This window comes from Tamandua tetradactyla, chromosome 6, assembly GCF_023851605.1.
Source record: "Tamandua tetradactyla isolate mTamTet1 chromosome 6, mTamTet1.pri, whole genome shotgun sequence".
NCBI classification, from domain to species: domain Eukaryota; kingdom Metazoa; phylum Chordata; class Mammalia; order Pilosa; family Myrmecophagidae; genus Tamandua; species Tamandua tetradactyla.
Window position 1 is genome coordinate 65,740,779 of NC_135332.1, and position 15,616 is coordinate 65,756,394.

The 15,616-nt window shown below is 42.0% G+C and overlaps 1 protein-coding gene across 10 annotated transcripts in view; it reads left to right on the forward strand.

The window, feature by feature from the left end:
• DNAH9 (dynein axonemal heavy chain 9) overlaps positions 1-15,616 on the forward strand; it is a 372,566-nt gene that overhangs the window by 330,973 nt on the left and 25,977 nt on the right. For all 10 annotated transcript variants that reach the window (XM_077166001.1, XM_077166002.1, XM_077166003.1 and 7 more), the window contains 4 exons: positions 837-1,064; positions 5,382-5,573; positions 6,699-6,890; positions 9,018-9,188. In XM_077166001.1, coding sequence (XP_077022116.1) covers positions 837-1,064; positions 5,382-5,573; positions 6,699-6,890; positions 9,018-9,188 — 783 coding nt within the window. The remainder of the gene's footprint in view (positions 1-836; positions 1,065-5,381; positions 5,574-6,698; positions 6,891-9,017; positions 9,189-15,616) is intronic.

The window sequence follows — 15,616 nt, forward strand, 5'->3', positions numbered from 1 at the left end:
GTAGGTGTAGCTAGATAGACAGGTAGAAATCAAATTGAGGGGAAGAAAAGGACTCAAAAAACAGACAAAAGAGCTTGGGCTTGGAGTAGGGAAGCTTTGTTGATTTTTTGAGCAGCAATGACTTAGTGTGTTTCAGGAAGATAAGTTTGGCACAATTAGAAGAATGGTTTGGGGAAGGAGGGAGATAAGGCAGGGAAGCTAGCTAGATGGAGTTTAAATCAGTGCTTTTCAAATTTTAATGTGCATACAAATCTCCAGAGGATCTTATTAAAATGTGCTGATTCAGTAAGTGTGAGATTGGCACTAAGATTCTGCTTTTCCAAGTCATTTCCAGGTAATGCCAACATTGTTGGTCCTTGAGCCCAACTTTTATGCATCCAGGATTCAAAACAATCCAGGTATCAGGTGGTGGGAATCTAGACTTCGAATGTAACTATGTGTTAGTGCAATTGTTCTCCAAATAATTCCCTCACCAGCAGCATTGCTTCACCTGAGAACATTTAGAAATGAAAATTCTCAGACCCCATGCGGACCTACTGAATCAGAAACTTTGGGTGTGGGGCCCAGTAATCCATGTTCTAACAGTCCTTCCAGTTAATTCTCATGCATGGTTAAGTTTAAGAATACTGTTAGAGAGACTTAGCATATCGAGGGGTAGGGCTCAAATGCAGGACACAAGAAAGAGCCCCATTAGTGGGCATCCAGAGACTCATGCTGAGATGTGAATTGAAACCTGGGCCAGGACTCTCCTATATCTGCCTTCCTGATAACTGTCTACTGCTAAAAGACCTAAGCAGATGCCTGAACCAAGGGTGGGGGTCCTTCCTTCTCACTAGAACATCCACCTGGTAGCCAAGTGGCTCAGCACCCTGGAGAAGAAGCTGGAGGAGCACAGTGAGAACAGCCACCCAGAGTTCAGGGTCTTCATCAGTGCAGAGCCTGCATCCTCCCTGGAGAGTCACATCATACCCCAGGGCATCCTCAAGAACTCTATTAAGATAACCAACGAGCCCCCCACAGGCATGCATGCCAACCTGCACAAGGCTCTGGACAACTTCACTCAGGTACTTCCTTGGGTGGGAGGAAAGCGCTCCTCACTCACAAAGATCTGATTCAAACTGAATAGGAGGGGAGCATCAATGGGGGGCAGAAGGAGGAGGAGCAGGGAGAGGGGTGGCTGTGGAGTAAAGCCTGATGGGGGCAAAATGTATCCCTTTTGAAGGTGACCTCCACTCAGTGCCCACTCAGTATAATACAGCTCTTAATCCCCAGATGCATCTGGGGGAGCAGAGCTTAGGAATTTCCTTATACAAGAGGTACAGGGGAACTTTCTACAATCAATGTGTTAGCTAAATATTCCAAGCTGGAAGAGAGTATGTTGCTATAAATCAAGTACTGGCTACACTTTATTGGATAAGCATATAATCTCTAAGCAGAGGGATGATGCTCTAATTCAGGTAATGTCACTTGAAAATTGCGTGCATGGGTTGCCGACTCCATGTATGGTATAACACCTGGGAAGTCTGCAGCTCAGACCTCTTTAATTACCTCAGGAAGAAACCCTTCCTCTCTGCTTCTTCCTTGGGAAATTCCACATTCTTGGATAGAAGTGGGGGCAGTACACAAAGTACACCAGGAGGTGGGGGGCATGGGCCACCTTAAAGTCTATGTGCCCCGGTAAGCCTTGGTGGATTCCAGCCAGAGCATTCCAGGATCTGTTGGGAAGAATTTGTCTGTGATGTCCTCTCATAATAGCACCACTGACTGTCTAGTTTCACAGAATTCAAGCTAAAACCCACCTTAGGTCCAAGATGGGTCATCTACATAACTTAGGATGGGCCTTTCAATGGGACAATAGTTCCAGCCATCCCAAAGTAAGTCACCAGTACCAGCAGCCCTTTGGGGCCTGGTTAACATAAAATAAGAGAGACCATTTGACAGAGTCTTAGGCAATTTTCCTGATTACATGAAGCCCCTCATAGCCTGGAAGTCAAGAAGTACAGCTTGGAGAGGAAAGCACCTACAAAGACTTGAGAAGCCAAACTTGTCTAGTCTTCTCTTTACTTACTTCCCTTTAAACCGAACTCCAAATCCCACACTTCATCTATGACAGAAGAGTGTAGAAAAATCACCATGAAATCCAGGATAGTTTAGCTTGAAATTTTTGTTAAGAAATTCCTTACCCATTGCAACATGGGGCAGAAGACAAAGAAGGCATGCTCTCTTGACCTGGGGCATTTTCTTTTTTCTCTATTTTTCCCTAAACAAACCTTGACAAACTCCTAGAAACTTTATAACAGAGGTGAAAACATCTAACATCTAAATTTTATATGCTACATAGGGGAAACATACATGCTTAACTTTTAAAGCTACAGCCTTCTTTATAGGAAACTAAAAGTGGTTCCAAAGACATTTCTACCCCTAAAAGGTATTGAAATGTCGTGTGCTCTCCCACATTTCCCAGTCCTCTTAGGGTTAGATGGAGCCATGTGGCTGATTCTGGCCAAAGGGCTCTGCATTTATGAACTGGTACTCAATCCTCTATTCTCTCTGCCTCTGCTATGGCACCTGTGGAGGCCTCAAGTGATAGAGCGATGAGGCAGCCACAAGATGCTGGAGCATCCAGATACCTGCTTGGAAGGGAGCTGTCTTGAAAAGCACTTAGACCTGCAATAAATTTTGCATAGGCAAGAAATAAACTTATAGATTTAAAACATATATATATATATATATATATATATAGGGATGAAATTAGCTCTAACTGAAGGATTCAATGGCAGGCCATTGCCAGCTCTTCTTTCCTGAAGTACGTAGGTAAAGCCAGCAAGGAGAACAGGAGATGCTTCACATATTCAACCTACTGATGATTAATATTCGGCCTCAGCAGAGTTACTATCACATATAGCCACACCTGGCTTCATCTCCTCAGCTGCCCCAGGAGCTGTGTTCTTGGGCTGATCTCCCTGCAAGCCTGAGGTCCAGCCTTGGTCATTCTCTCATCCTCTTTTCTCCTTTCTTTCCAGTTGTCAGGAAGGTGGGAAATAACTCCTAAGAGATGCTGACTTTTCCTGGTTATCCTGCCCCTATCACAGTTGGGTTTTGGTCATTGATGGCTCTCTTCAATAACTCATTCTGAGAAAAAGCAACAGACTTATGAGTATATTCACTGTTCACAAGACTTTAAATTGCTTTCTTCTGCTTTTATGAGCATCTTAGAACAGAAGCCTCTATAATACCTCCATTCACCCTGTTCCTCCAGAGCCCTATTTTAACCATTTAAGGGACAAATTGCGGAGTTGTACTTTTTTTATCATTGCTTGCCTGATAGCCGTGCTGTTTGAGGATGATTCTTTTTTTCTGACTTTTGCTTAAGTGTGCCACTGTCAGCATTTTAAAGTGTGATTCCTCATGTTTATGCCTAGAGGCATTTTCAACAAGACCCACTTTTTTCAAATGGTTAACAAAACTTCCTCACGTCTGTAAAGAACAGCTATATCCAGAAAACAGTTTTAAATTCTGATTAGCATAAGGTCATGACCTTGTCCTCTATGCCACTTCTGACCTATCAGCATCCAGTCTTTCTGGAAAACCTGGTACCAAGTGAAAGCACTACAGGGATCCCCACATATCCAGGAGATTGTGTAATGAGTTCTCTATGGAAAAATTAAAGCTATTAGAACCTTAATCTGCCCTGTCTTCTCTGTCCTTCCTGCCCATGGGAGCAAGTATAAGGACCAATTCCTAGAAGAAAAACCAGAATGAAAGTCAATTCAAGTTGTGTAGGCTTCGAAAATGCCTCTGTTGGGGCCCCATTGCAACATCTTCCTCCTTCCTAAACAGATACAGTCTTGGTCAGAGGAAGTAAAATGATTTTTTAATTCTGAAAAAACTGAGGGTTCCTGGATGACTTGTCTTCAAAATGCAGGACCTCCCAGTCTCCACCATCACTACCAACTCCCCTCAAATCCAGCAAGCCTAGCTCCATTGCCTTCCTCTGAACTATCTCCTGCTTCTCTTTTCTTCAAATGTACTTTATCCCTTCTTTCATCACCTCTTTTTCATCTTTTCTCCATCATCACATAGTATTATCTCTTTGTGCCTGTGTGTGTGGGTGACCCTGTGTGCAGCCATAACACTTCAGTGCTTTTGTTTTTTGTTCCAGGTAACTTCATGTTCCAGGCACCTCCCACTCAGTAGAGCAGTTAAGATGATGTCTTGATAAATGCACAGCTACATGATGATATTGTGAACCATTGATTGTACACATTGGATGATTCCATGACATGTGAATATATAATACAGATCAACAAAAATAAATAATTAAGACAAAAATAAATGATTAAAAGATGGTGTCTTGGTTTCCTAGGACTGCCATCATAAAGTACCACAAACTAGGTGGCTTAAAACAAAAGAAACATATTGCCTCACAGTTCTGGGAGCTAAAAGTCCAAAATCAGTGTCTCAGCAGGACCATGCTCCCTCTGAAACCTGTAGGGGAGAATGCTTCCTTGCCTCTTCCAACTGCTGGTATTTGCCTACAATCCTTGGCATTCCTTGCCTTGTAGATGCCTCATTCAAAACTCAAGCTGTTTCCATCATCACACAGTATTCTGTATTTGTGCCTGTGTGTGTGGGTATCCCTGTATCCAGATTTCCCTCTTCTTTTAAGTAAACTGGTCATATAGGATTAGAGCTCATCTAATCAAGTTAATCATATTAACCAATTACATCTTTAGAGACCCTATCTCCAATAAGATCATGTTCATGGGACCAGGGTTTAGGTCTTAAGCATGTCTTCTGGAGCAGCATGATTCAATCCATGACAGCACCGTTCCACTTCTTGTATGTCAGATTCCCATCCTCTGCTACATTTCAACAGCTCCCCCAGCAGATGAACTAGAGATTCCTGAGACATGGAAACCGTAATTATACCTACCGAGATTCCATGTTGAGCAAGAAAAGCATGGAACAAAGGGAAGAAGTCCAAAATAATACTGTGGGAGTCTCCACCTACTCCCCAGTGCAACATTATATTAATATGACACTCCCATAGCCCACTACCCACATTTCCATCTGCTGTGCTGAGGAATTTAATTAACATGTTCCATATGTGCAAACTTTAACCATAAACCAAACCATATTATAACCTGATTCTAAACCTTAACCCAAATTCTTAACTAAAACCCATCCCCTCTGCATGTTTCCCTCAAGCCCTCACCCTAGGCCTAGCCACAATGCAATCTATAGTCTTGCTATAGCTCAGAACCCAACCAGGATATATGATAACTCTATCCAAACAAACCCCAATTGTAATCCACACCCAGCCTGCCCTGTGTAACAGAAAACGTGTGTTAACAGTAGGAGCACTGCTTTCTTTTCAGGACACTCTGGAGGTGTGTTCCCGGGAGACAGAGTTTAAGAGCATCCTTTTTGCTCTTTGTTACTTTCATGCCGTGGTGGCAGAAAGACGAAAGTTTGGACCCCAGGGATGGAATCGTTCCTACCCCTTCAACACTGGGGACCTCACCATCTCTGTGAACGTGCTCTACAACTTCCTGGAAGCTAATGCAAAGGTAAAGGAAGCAGAGAGATGGACATTCAAGGCCCAGCCAGTGCAGGTGCTGATCAGAAGGGGCATTTCTCAGAAGGATGATGCAGCCACCCTTCACAAGTGGGACTGAGGAAGGGCCACTAGAGCCAAGTGGCCAACACAGAACCAGTCTGAGACCAAAACAGTACCATGGTAAGGTCAGAGCTGACGGAGCTCAGAAATTAAGTATGTGACTCACACCCTATGTGAGTTGGTCACACAAGAGTTTGTTTCAGGGTGCACCAAGTAACCTATGTACTGACAGCATGGCAGGTAGGCTATAGATGGGCAGGAAGAAACCCCACTTGCATCTGATACAAGTTCCTAATTTAATTAGCTGAGATGCAGAGCTCTCCAGGCATACAGTTCCTCTCACAGGTATGCTCTTGCCAAAGCTAAAGGAGCAGCCAAATTCTTGCTATACCTAAGTCTCTCTTATTCTCTGTCTGATAATCTTCATTTCACAGAAATCTTACATTAGCAATCAGTGCTCTTCCATTTAAAGGAATGTTTATACCATCACAGCTCTTCTTGTTCATGGACCAAACAGAGCATCAGCAAGACCACAGCCTCTTCTGGGTGGGGAACATGTCTTAAGCCCAGATGTCCCAAGCAATCTTCTGCCTTCAGCTCCAGGGTCCTGGAAAGCCACCTCCCCACAACACTGTTCTTTCCTTTGCTGTATTGCCACTAGGCTGTCCCCAAGCCATTTTCCTCCCTAACTTTGCATCCTATATTTCATTAATGCTGAACTTTCAAAAAGAGACCAGTAATTAATTTGCTAACTGATTGGCAGAACAACTCCGGTCCTTGCTTTCCCCCATTTGACATTCATCCATTTCAGGTAGAGCCTGATTTCATCATCATGGTTGGTGATTGTGACCTTGGGTAGGAATATATGTGACAGGGTTAGCACCTTTTTCTTAGCACCATTTGATGTAATCCTTCAAGCATTTTGTGAGCTCCCAAAACATACCTGATTCTGCTGGGCACTTGGGGTGCATTAGGCAATGTTCCTAATTTCAACAAGCATCCCTGTGGCTTAGGCTCTGCTCCTGCCCTGATGCCTGTTTTGAGGTCTTTCATTGTTGCCATTTTTGTCTCTCAGGTCCCCTATGATGATTTGCGCTACCTCTTTGGTGAAATCATGTATGGAGGTCATATCACAGATGACTGGGATCGGAGACTCTGCAGAACCTACTTGGAGGAATTCATTAAACCAGAAATGTTAGAAGGAGAGCTATGTCTGGCCCCAGGGTTCCCACTCCCAAGCAACATGGACTACAGTGGTTATCATCAGGTGAGGGTCAATGGGGCTCTCACAGGACCTGGGCACTCCTCCAGTCTGCCCTGCACAGCTGGGAATGCAGCATCTCAGGAAGCTGCCAGGCAAGAGTGGCTTAAAGAGTTGAGCACACATCAAATCTGGTCCTCAGCCCTAATTTGTCCTGTTCAACTTGAGAGCTATAGGATTTCTAGCCTTGAATTCATGAAACATTTGAGCCCTTGGAGATCGCTTTGTTCTTGATTTTTGGTTCAATAATTCCACTTGTTGTTGTTTTCTTCCAATAACATCTGGGGCAATTATTTGGTTTCTTTCATTTGGGATACTGACAAAGCCATTACAAGCAAAATTTCAGGTGAGAACTTAGCCAACTGTTAGAAAAGTTTACACCAGTAATTTTAAATACTTGTAGAGGGACATGATCTTGTGGTCAACTCACTCAGCTCTCCTCTTCCCTGTTGGTAACAGTGAATTAAAGCACACATTTTCACACACGTATGCCAAGAAAAGCATTTTAACAGAGCTTTTTCTTACTATTATTCTGTTCTTTTTTTTTTTCATTTTACTTTTAATATGGCTATTTTTAAAGCATTCATCTCTGCCCTTTAAAAATTGATTCGGACCTGCCAGGGAAAATATCTTATAATGAAAAAGAGATTTTCATTGTTTGAATTCTGAACATGACTGGAAAAACCCTGGAATAGCAAACCAAAGGGAAATAGTAGTCATAGGTTTCTATGACATTAGGTACAAGCTTTAAAAAAATGTAATTCAGAAAATTTAAAAGGGTAAATTATAAAAGTCATTTGATCCAGAAGAAAATGATGTGTGTCGAAATTAGAAAGCAGACTCTTTAAAAGAAATAAGAAGAATTTTAAAAAACTATTTCACCAAAAAGCTTCAAGGCTTTACCCAAGAAATTATGCAAGAGCCACCCCTAGTGTCCGGGGAACAATTTGAAAAGAGGCAGGCATAGGAGACGGATGTGGCAAGTGGGAAGAAAACTCAAGCAGATCTGGTTCTCTTTTCACATGGTTTGTATTCTCCCAAATAATGGAGGTAGAGTCTCCATTTTTTCATTCCTCTTTTTATTATGTCAGTTATTATATGGTTAGAGGGAATGTACCAACATCCGGCAGGGTGCTGTAGAAGTACAAAATAAATAAACACAGATTTGCCTTTAAGGAACTGACAGTCTTTTACTTAGACTAGATATTACAGACATCAAGAAATCAAATACAAATCGGGTGCTAAACTCAAGGAATAATTTCTCAGTGTAATATAAAGAACTGTGAAGGAGTACTCAGAACATTTGGAAAAGCTGGGGAGGATTTTTTTTTTAGGATGGTAGATTGCAGCTCACCAGAACTGAACAAGAAGATGTGCTGTTTGGATGATACCTGCTTTAAAGTTTTTAAACTCAAAAGTCTTTAGCCAATGACATAAAATTCCGCATCTCAAAACAAAGCTCACTTTGTCCTTCAGCCCAATTCACACATTTATTTTTGCATGCATGTATGCATTTAGGGTTGACATCCCTGATTTAGATAAACACAAATGTGCGGAGGGAGGAATTTAACAGGGAGAAGGCTGGGAACCTCAAAGAGCTTGAGTAAAATTCCCATGTCAGGGCAGTGTGACGGTGGCTCAGTGGCAGAATTCTCACTTGCCATACCGGAGACCCAGGTTCAGTGCCCGATGCCTGCCCATGCCAAAAAAAGAGAAAGAAACAAAAATCTCATGTCAGGTGGGGATTAGTGTTTATAAAGGACCATAAGAATTTGTCCTGTAGCTGGAAGGGCAGGAGTATATCTGACAGCAATGGGAGGGGTGGGACTGGTGATAGATAACAGTCAGCCATCTAAGCTTCCTGAAAAAGGAATGATACCCAAAACTGGAATTTCTAAAAAATTGGACTGGCATACAGAAACAGATGATGTCAGTGAGAAAGTGGGGAAAAGCACGTGCACCGGTACATAGGGAGTCACTCAGGATGGGCAAGCTGCTTCACAAGGAAGATCAAAGGGACTCTGGTGCCAAGATGTGGCCTGGCCCACCCACTGCCCTTCAGAGAACAAGCCACATAGAACATGGGAGATATGTCATGATTTCTCTGTAAATGACCCTGCCTTTGGTTTTCAGTACATTGATGCCGAGCTGCCCCCAGAGTCACCATATCTCTATGGCCTCCATCCAAATGCGGAGATTGGCTTCCTCACCCAGACCTCAGAAAAGCTCTTTCGCACAGTGCTAGAGCTGCAGCCTCAGGACAGCCAAGCAGGACATGGAGCCGGGACCACAAGAGAAGAAAAGGTACATGGAGGGGATTGCCTAAGATCACTCTGGGAGTCCAAGTATTGCACATGGAGCCTATCTTAGTTTGTGAGGGCTGCTATGACAAATACCACACAATAGGTTGACTTAAACAAAAGCCTGTATCATTCTAATGCTGGCTTACTGAAATCCTTGGGACTCCTTGACTTCTATCTCTGCCCCCCATCATAAGACAATGTCCTTAATCTACCCCTGTGTTTCTAAGACTTTTGGCTTCTCTTTATAAGGCCTGCCATCGTATAGATTAAGGCCTACCCTGATTCTGTTTGGCCATACCTAAATAAGATCTTAGAATATTATAGAAGTCTGAAATCAAAGTATTAGCAGAGCACCTCCTCAGAAGTCTGTAGTATTGTTGCATTGGCTTGCCAGCAATTCATGGCATAACTCAATCTCTGCTTCCATCACATAGCCATCTTCTTTTTCTCTGTGTCCAATTCTGCCCTTGCTATAACAACACCAGTCATATTGACCTCATCTTAACTAATAATATCTTTAGAGATGCTATTTCAAAATAGGATCACATTCACAGAACCAGTGGTAAGAACTTGAACATGTCTTTTTGGGGGGCACAATTCAAACCATTACATCATAGACCACACTTGTGTAACTCCTCCCTTAGCACACAGTGGATCCAGCCTCAAGATACTTGCCCTTCACCCTCAACAGCCCCTCACCCTTTTTCCTGTCATGTCACTATGCTGACCATCTGGTTAAAACGTTAAGAAGTCCCTGCTGTCTAATTCAAACTAAAGTAATGATGGGTGGGGGAGCTGCTGCCAAACACCTCCTCCCTTGTTCCACCAATTAAATATTCATTTGGAACAAACACGCTCCTCTTTTTGGGGGGCAGTGGGGGCTCATGGTCCAGGAATCGAACCCAGGTCTCCTGCATGGAAGGCAAACATTTCCCCACAGAACTACCCATTGCACCCTGTACACTCCTCTTTAAAATGAAAATGCCTTCTCTTTGTGTGAATGACTTTTAGTTAGAGTCTCTTAGCACACAGCTTGTGCTCCTAAGCACAGTTCTTCCTTTTGGGACCATGGAAGGGACTTATGGAATACTAGGGCAGACTCAGGTGAGATTCAGGTTTTAAGTCAACCAGAAGGCTATCAAAGGGCTCTGTTTCTAGTGTAGGAAGAGCAGAAGGCAGAAAATGAAGGTGGGCACCAAAGTAAAACCACTCAGAAATTTTTCCTAAGACTAAGATCATTTAGCTTCCAAGATATTTACCTCCACACTCCATCTCACCTCCACAATATTACCTGGATTCCTCTAATTAAAGATGAACTCAGGTTTCAAGGAAATATCCTTGATAGATTATGGGTTAGGAAACCCGAGTAGTTATCAAACTTTGAGGCTCCAATGATTGATTTTAGGAAAGCAATTTGATTTATGCTAAAGGATATGGGCTTTTGTTTAAAGGCATAAGTAGTATCATTGAAATAATAGTTCTCAGTACTTGATAGGCAAAAAAATGAGCTAGAGAATGTGAAATTCTCATTCAGAGATCTGGGGTTAGATGCAGGATTTTATATCCTAGTGACTTTGAAGCAGGTGGCCATACTTAGAGAAAGCTGCTTTAAATCACATTACTCAGCTCTGCCACTATTTGATTTATAATATGTACTTTGAGAATAAAAGGAGAGGAAATTTTATGTTATCCAGAATCTAAACCACTCAGAATGAAAAATGTTCCTAGTTCTAAAAGTGAAAAAGGCTGGGATTATGTAAGAAATAGATTTAGGATTCTTCAGCTTGTGTGTGTGTGTGTGTGTGAAATTGTGTGTGTGTGAGAGAGAGAGAGAGGGAGAGAGAACATAATTTCATAAATGACACTAACTTTAGTTACTTGCCATGCTTAATACTTGGACTTGGCTATGTGCAGGTTATTGGATATTGTTCTAGTTTGCTAACTGCTGGAATGCAACACACTAGAGACAGATTGGTTTTTAATAAAAGGGGATTTATTTCATTAGTTCTTCAGAGGAAAAGCAACTAACTTTCAACTGAGGTTCTTTCTTATGTAGGAAGGCACAGAGCAATCTCTGCTGGTCTTCTCTCCAGGCTTCTGGGTTCCAACAACTTTCCCCGGGGTGATTTCTTTCTGCATCTCCAAAAGCCTGACTTAGCTGAGCTGTGAGTGCTGAGGTGAGGTATGCTGAGCAGCTTGGGCTGTGCTATGTTGAGCTCTCTTATTTAAGCACCAGCCAATTAAATCAAACATCATTCACTGCAGCAGGCATGCCTCTTAGTCGACTGCAGATGTAATGAGCAACAGATGAGGTTCACATGCCATTGGCTCATGTCTGCAGCAATAGATCTAGACACACTTCACCTGGCCAAGTTGACACCTGAACCTAACTACCACAGATATGTGTCAAATCCTGCAAGATCCAAGTGCTCAGTCACAGCAGCCTTCTTCTCACATGTTCTCATGAACTATGTCTTTTCACATCCACATAAAGGCTCTAGAGGTGGGAGAAAGAGCCAAGACCAGAGAAGCATTTTGTTGTTAAATTGGAAATAAACCAGAGGTTGCAAACCCCATATACAGTCTCAAACTCTTGGCCAAGATGTATTCAAACATTCACATCTGGTTGGGAGGCTGGGAAATTTAGTCTGTAGCTGGGCAGCCATATTCAGGAAGATGAGAGAACTGTTGCAGGGGAGGGAGAGGAATGGTTGGAGAGGAGACAACTAGCAGTCTGCCATAATCTTCAGCCCAAGCTTGGATTTTGTTTCTCAGGAAACCAAGGTCTCATATGATGGTCTGAGCCCCAAATCCCTCTCTTAGGTAGATGAATTGCTAATTAAGAAGGACACCTGGCCTCCAGCAGCCTCCCTGGGCTGTACATCCTGCTTCCTCTTCCTTAGTGATGAGGGAATCTGCCTCCCCGATTTGCCCTTCAGCACTGGATTCCTTTAGTTTTGAGCAACTGGCTAGTCATTTGGAGAAAAATAAAGCAGGTTCCCTCACTCCTTATACCAAATACTATTTCAGATAACAATTTAAATGTAAAACAGGAAAACCTAAAAAGTACTGGAAGAAAACTTGAGTGCATGTTTTTATGATCTCACAAAGAAGACGGCCTTTTAAAACCTTTATAGAAAAAAACTCAGAATTTGTAAAGGCAAAGATTGATGAATTCATCTACTTATAAAAATTGAGACATCTGTTAAGCTAAAACACACCATGAACAAAGTCAAACTAGGATAGCTACCTTGGTTTACCAGGGTTACTATGACAAATACCACATACTAGTCGATTTAAACAATAAGAATTTATTGACTCACAGTTTTGGAGGTTAGAAGTCCAGCATCAAGGCTTTGGAAAGGCCATGCTTTCTCCCCAACATCTGCAGTGTCTGCTGATGGTATTTCAGTGATCCTTCATCATGTGGTGACCTGTCTCTTCCTTTCTCCTCCTCTGGCTCCTCCCAACTGACTGTGTCTGAATTTCCTCTGCTTATATGGACCCCAGTCATGGATGAAGGTCCACCAAGATTCAGTTTACCCTCATCGTCAAAGATCTTCTTCCCAATTGAATTCATGCCCACAGGACTGGGGGAGGGGTGGGGGCAGGAGAAGGGGACTTGAATGTGTCTTTGTGAAGGACATGATTCATTGTACCTGTGAAGGTCATGATCCAATCTATCTGTGAAGGACATGATTCAATGTACCTCAATAACCTATTTGTAACAAAGTTATTGGGCAGAGGAAAGATTTGTAATATGCAAATAGTTCTTAGATGTGGGAAAAGAAGGAGGGGAGAGGAAAGGAAGGGGAAGGAAGGACACAAAGAAAATATGAATAACCAATAAAAATAGGATTCTCAACATCTTTCATAAATAATTGGAGTTAAGCAAAATATTATTTTTAACCTAAAGGCAAAGATTTTTAAACTTTATCATATCCAGAGTTGAAAGTGTAAGGAAACAGGCAAAATATCTCTGCTGATAGGGGTTTAAGTTATAGAACAATTTAATAATAGCCATTAAAATATGTAAATGTTCATATTTTTTATTTATAATTCTATTTCTAGAAATTCAGCCACATGAAACAGTCAAAAGTGCACAGATTTTAAGTTATCTTTCTTTTATTCGCTGCAGGATTCTTAAATAGTAGGAAGAAATGCTAAACAGACCAAATATCCACCTAAAGGGGACTGGCTCAATGTAATGTGGTATGCCAAAAGAGTGGGACAATATGTATTGTTACAAAGAATGAAAAAAAGTCCATATATACTAACAAGGAGATGTTTGCAAATTTATTATAAAGTGATTAAAAAGAAGCTGGAGAAGCTATGTGTAGTATGATGCCATTAGTGATAGAAAAAGGGATGACAGAGTGATAACTAATAAATAGATGACAGATTAGATAGGTAGGTAGATACAGATAGTGATAAATGAATATAGATGGGTGGATGGATGGATAGATAGATAGATAGATAGAGATGGATGATGGATAAACAGAGTTATGTGCATTGGAGAATATCTGCAGAATGTAAACCAAAAAAATTAATGGTTTAATGGTGGGGTTTTTTTTTCCCTTTGAGGGGTAGAGGGAAGATTATGGGAGGATTGCTCGTCTAATGTCATATGTATCTGTCATGTTTAAGTTTTTATAGTAAACATTTACTACTTTTTCAAATTTAAAAAAAAGCAGACTTGTTCCTTTATGAGAATAAAGTGAATCGAATGCCTTGGAACCCACTCTTCCCATCTGAAAGGGGCTTTGGGACTCCCTGAGCATAAAGGGCTCTGTACATGTCTATGGACCTGCTCCTTCTCTAATGGCCCTCTCCTTCCTTGGGACTAAGCTCCACAATCTCCCTGGACCCCATCAGACAGAATGGAATTTTTGCATACCCACATTCAGTGAATTTTGGAGCAACATCTCCAGACTATCTTTTCATCTCTTTGTGAATAATGCCCAAATGGCAGCTCACTGATAAAGGGCTCTTTCTTCAAATTCAGCTCCGGAGACAAAAATATGATATAATTTTAGCCATTTGTCTCCTACCCCAGCAGCAGCTTCCAGATACCATTAAAATTCCATTCCAGTTTGTGCTGACAGCACCAGAGACTCATTTGTGACAGGGTGATGGGTTTTTACTTTCTGTTTTCTAATATCAGCTCTTTCCTGGAGAATGCATCATATGTTAACAATATAAGACAAGGTGAGTATTAATAATCCTTTATATCAACATAGCTCTTTAGAGCTTACAGATACTGCCACATTGATCACTTATTTGATTTCATCTGTGGAAAAACCCTGGGAGTTGGGGCAGACAAGTTAGGCTGAAATTTTTACAGATGAAAAAATTTTACAGAATTGAGGCTTAAGTGACTTGCTTGTATTCACATGAGTAATACATAACAGAACTAGTAATTCAGTCAGGGCTCTTTAGTTGCAAGAAACAGACACTAATTTAGTAGGCAAGAAAGAGTTCAGTGTATCAAAGAAATCAACCTAAGAAAGAATGCAAACCACAGTGGCTCTAGGGTCCCAGGGAGCAAGAACAGTGGACAGTCCTTTCAGGGCATCTCCATCCTGGCAGTAACCCCAACCACTTTCTCTCCTTGAGTCCCAGGCTCGAGATACAACTTTTCAAATTCCTGGGAAAGATAATCTAATTGGCCTAACTTGAGTTAGGGAAGGACTGGGCACCATGACAGTCTGCCTTGCGAAACCATGGGGAAGAGGTAATTTCCCCAAAGGAAATACGGGGCCTGTTACTAGAAGGGGAAATAGATGAACAAGTGAAAATCATAGTCCACCGCATACATCTGGAGTTCAGCTCTCATTTCTCCAGAAAGGACCAACACCCACACTCACTCACTCGTTCTCTCTCTTCCTCCTTCCAATTCCTTCCATAGACCAGGTAGTCTGTATTCCTGCAGTTGTTTCATTTTTCTTCCCCTGCTGACAGACCTCCTGGGCTTTCTCATTTACTCCAAAATAGCAGACTCAGTCCCCAATTGCTTCACTGAAATAGCCCAGGATATCTGTGTCTCTATTCCCATTTTCCAGGAGACAGTCCCCAGTTGTTCTAGTTGCCATGATCTAATGAGCTGACAGTATATGTAGTGACAGCATTAGGGGATTAGGAAGGAGATTTACATGATAGATGGGATGACTCTTCCAGAATCCGAAGATAGAAACCATAGGATAGCCTCGTGAAAACCCAGACCTGAATAGATATGTTCATTCCTGTATTTATCAATTCACTGTCCTATGATCCAAAACGGCTACCTCTGGCCAGGTCTATCCTAGGCCGTTTGAGTTTGAGTACCAGTGAACTATGTCCATTCTGAGATTTTCCACTCCCAATTCCTAGAAGGGCATCGGTATTCATCTTTCTCAGCTGGTCCCAGAAGTCACTGGGCACTGGCCAGTG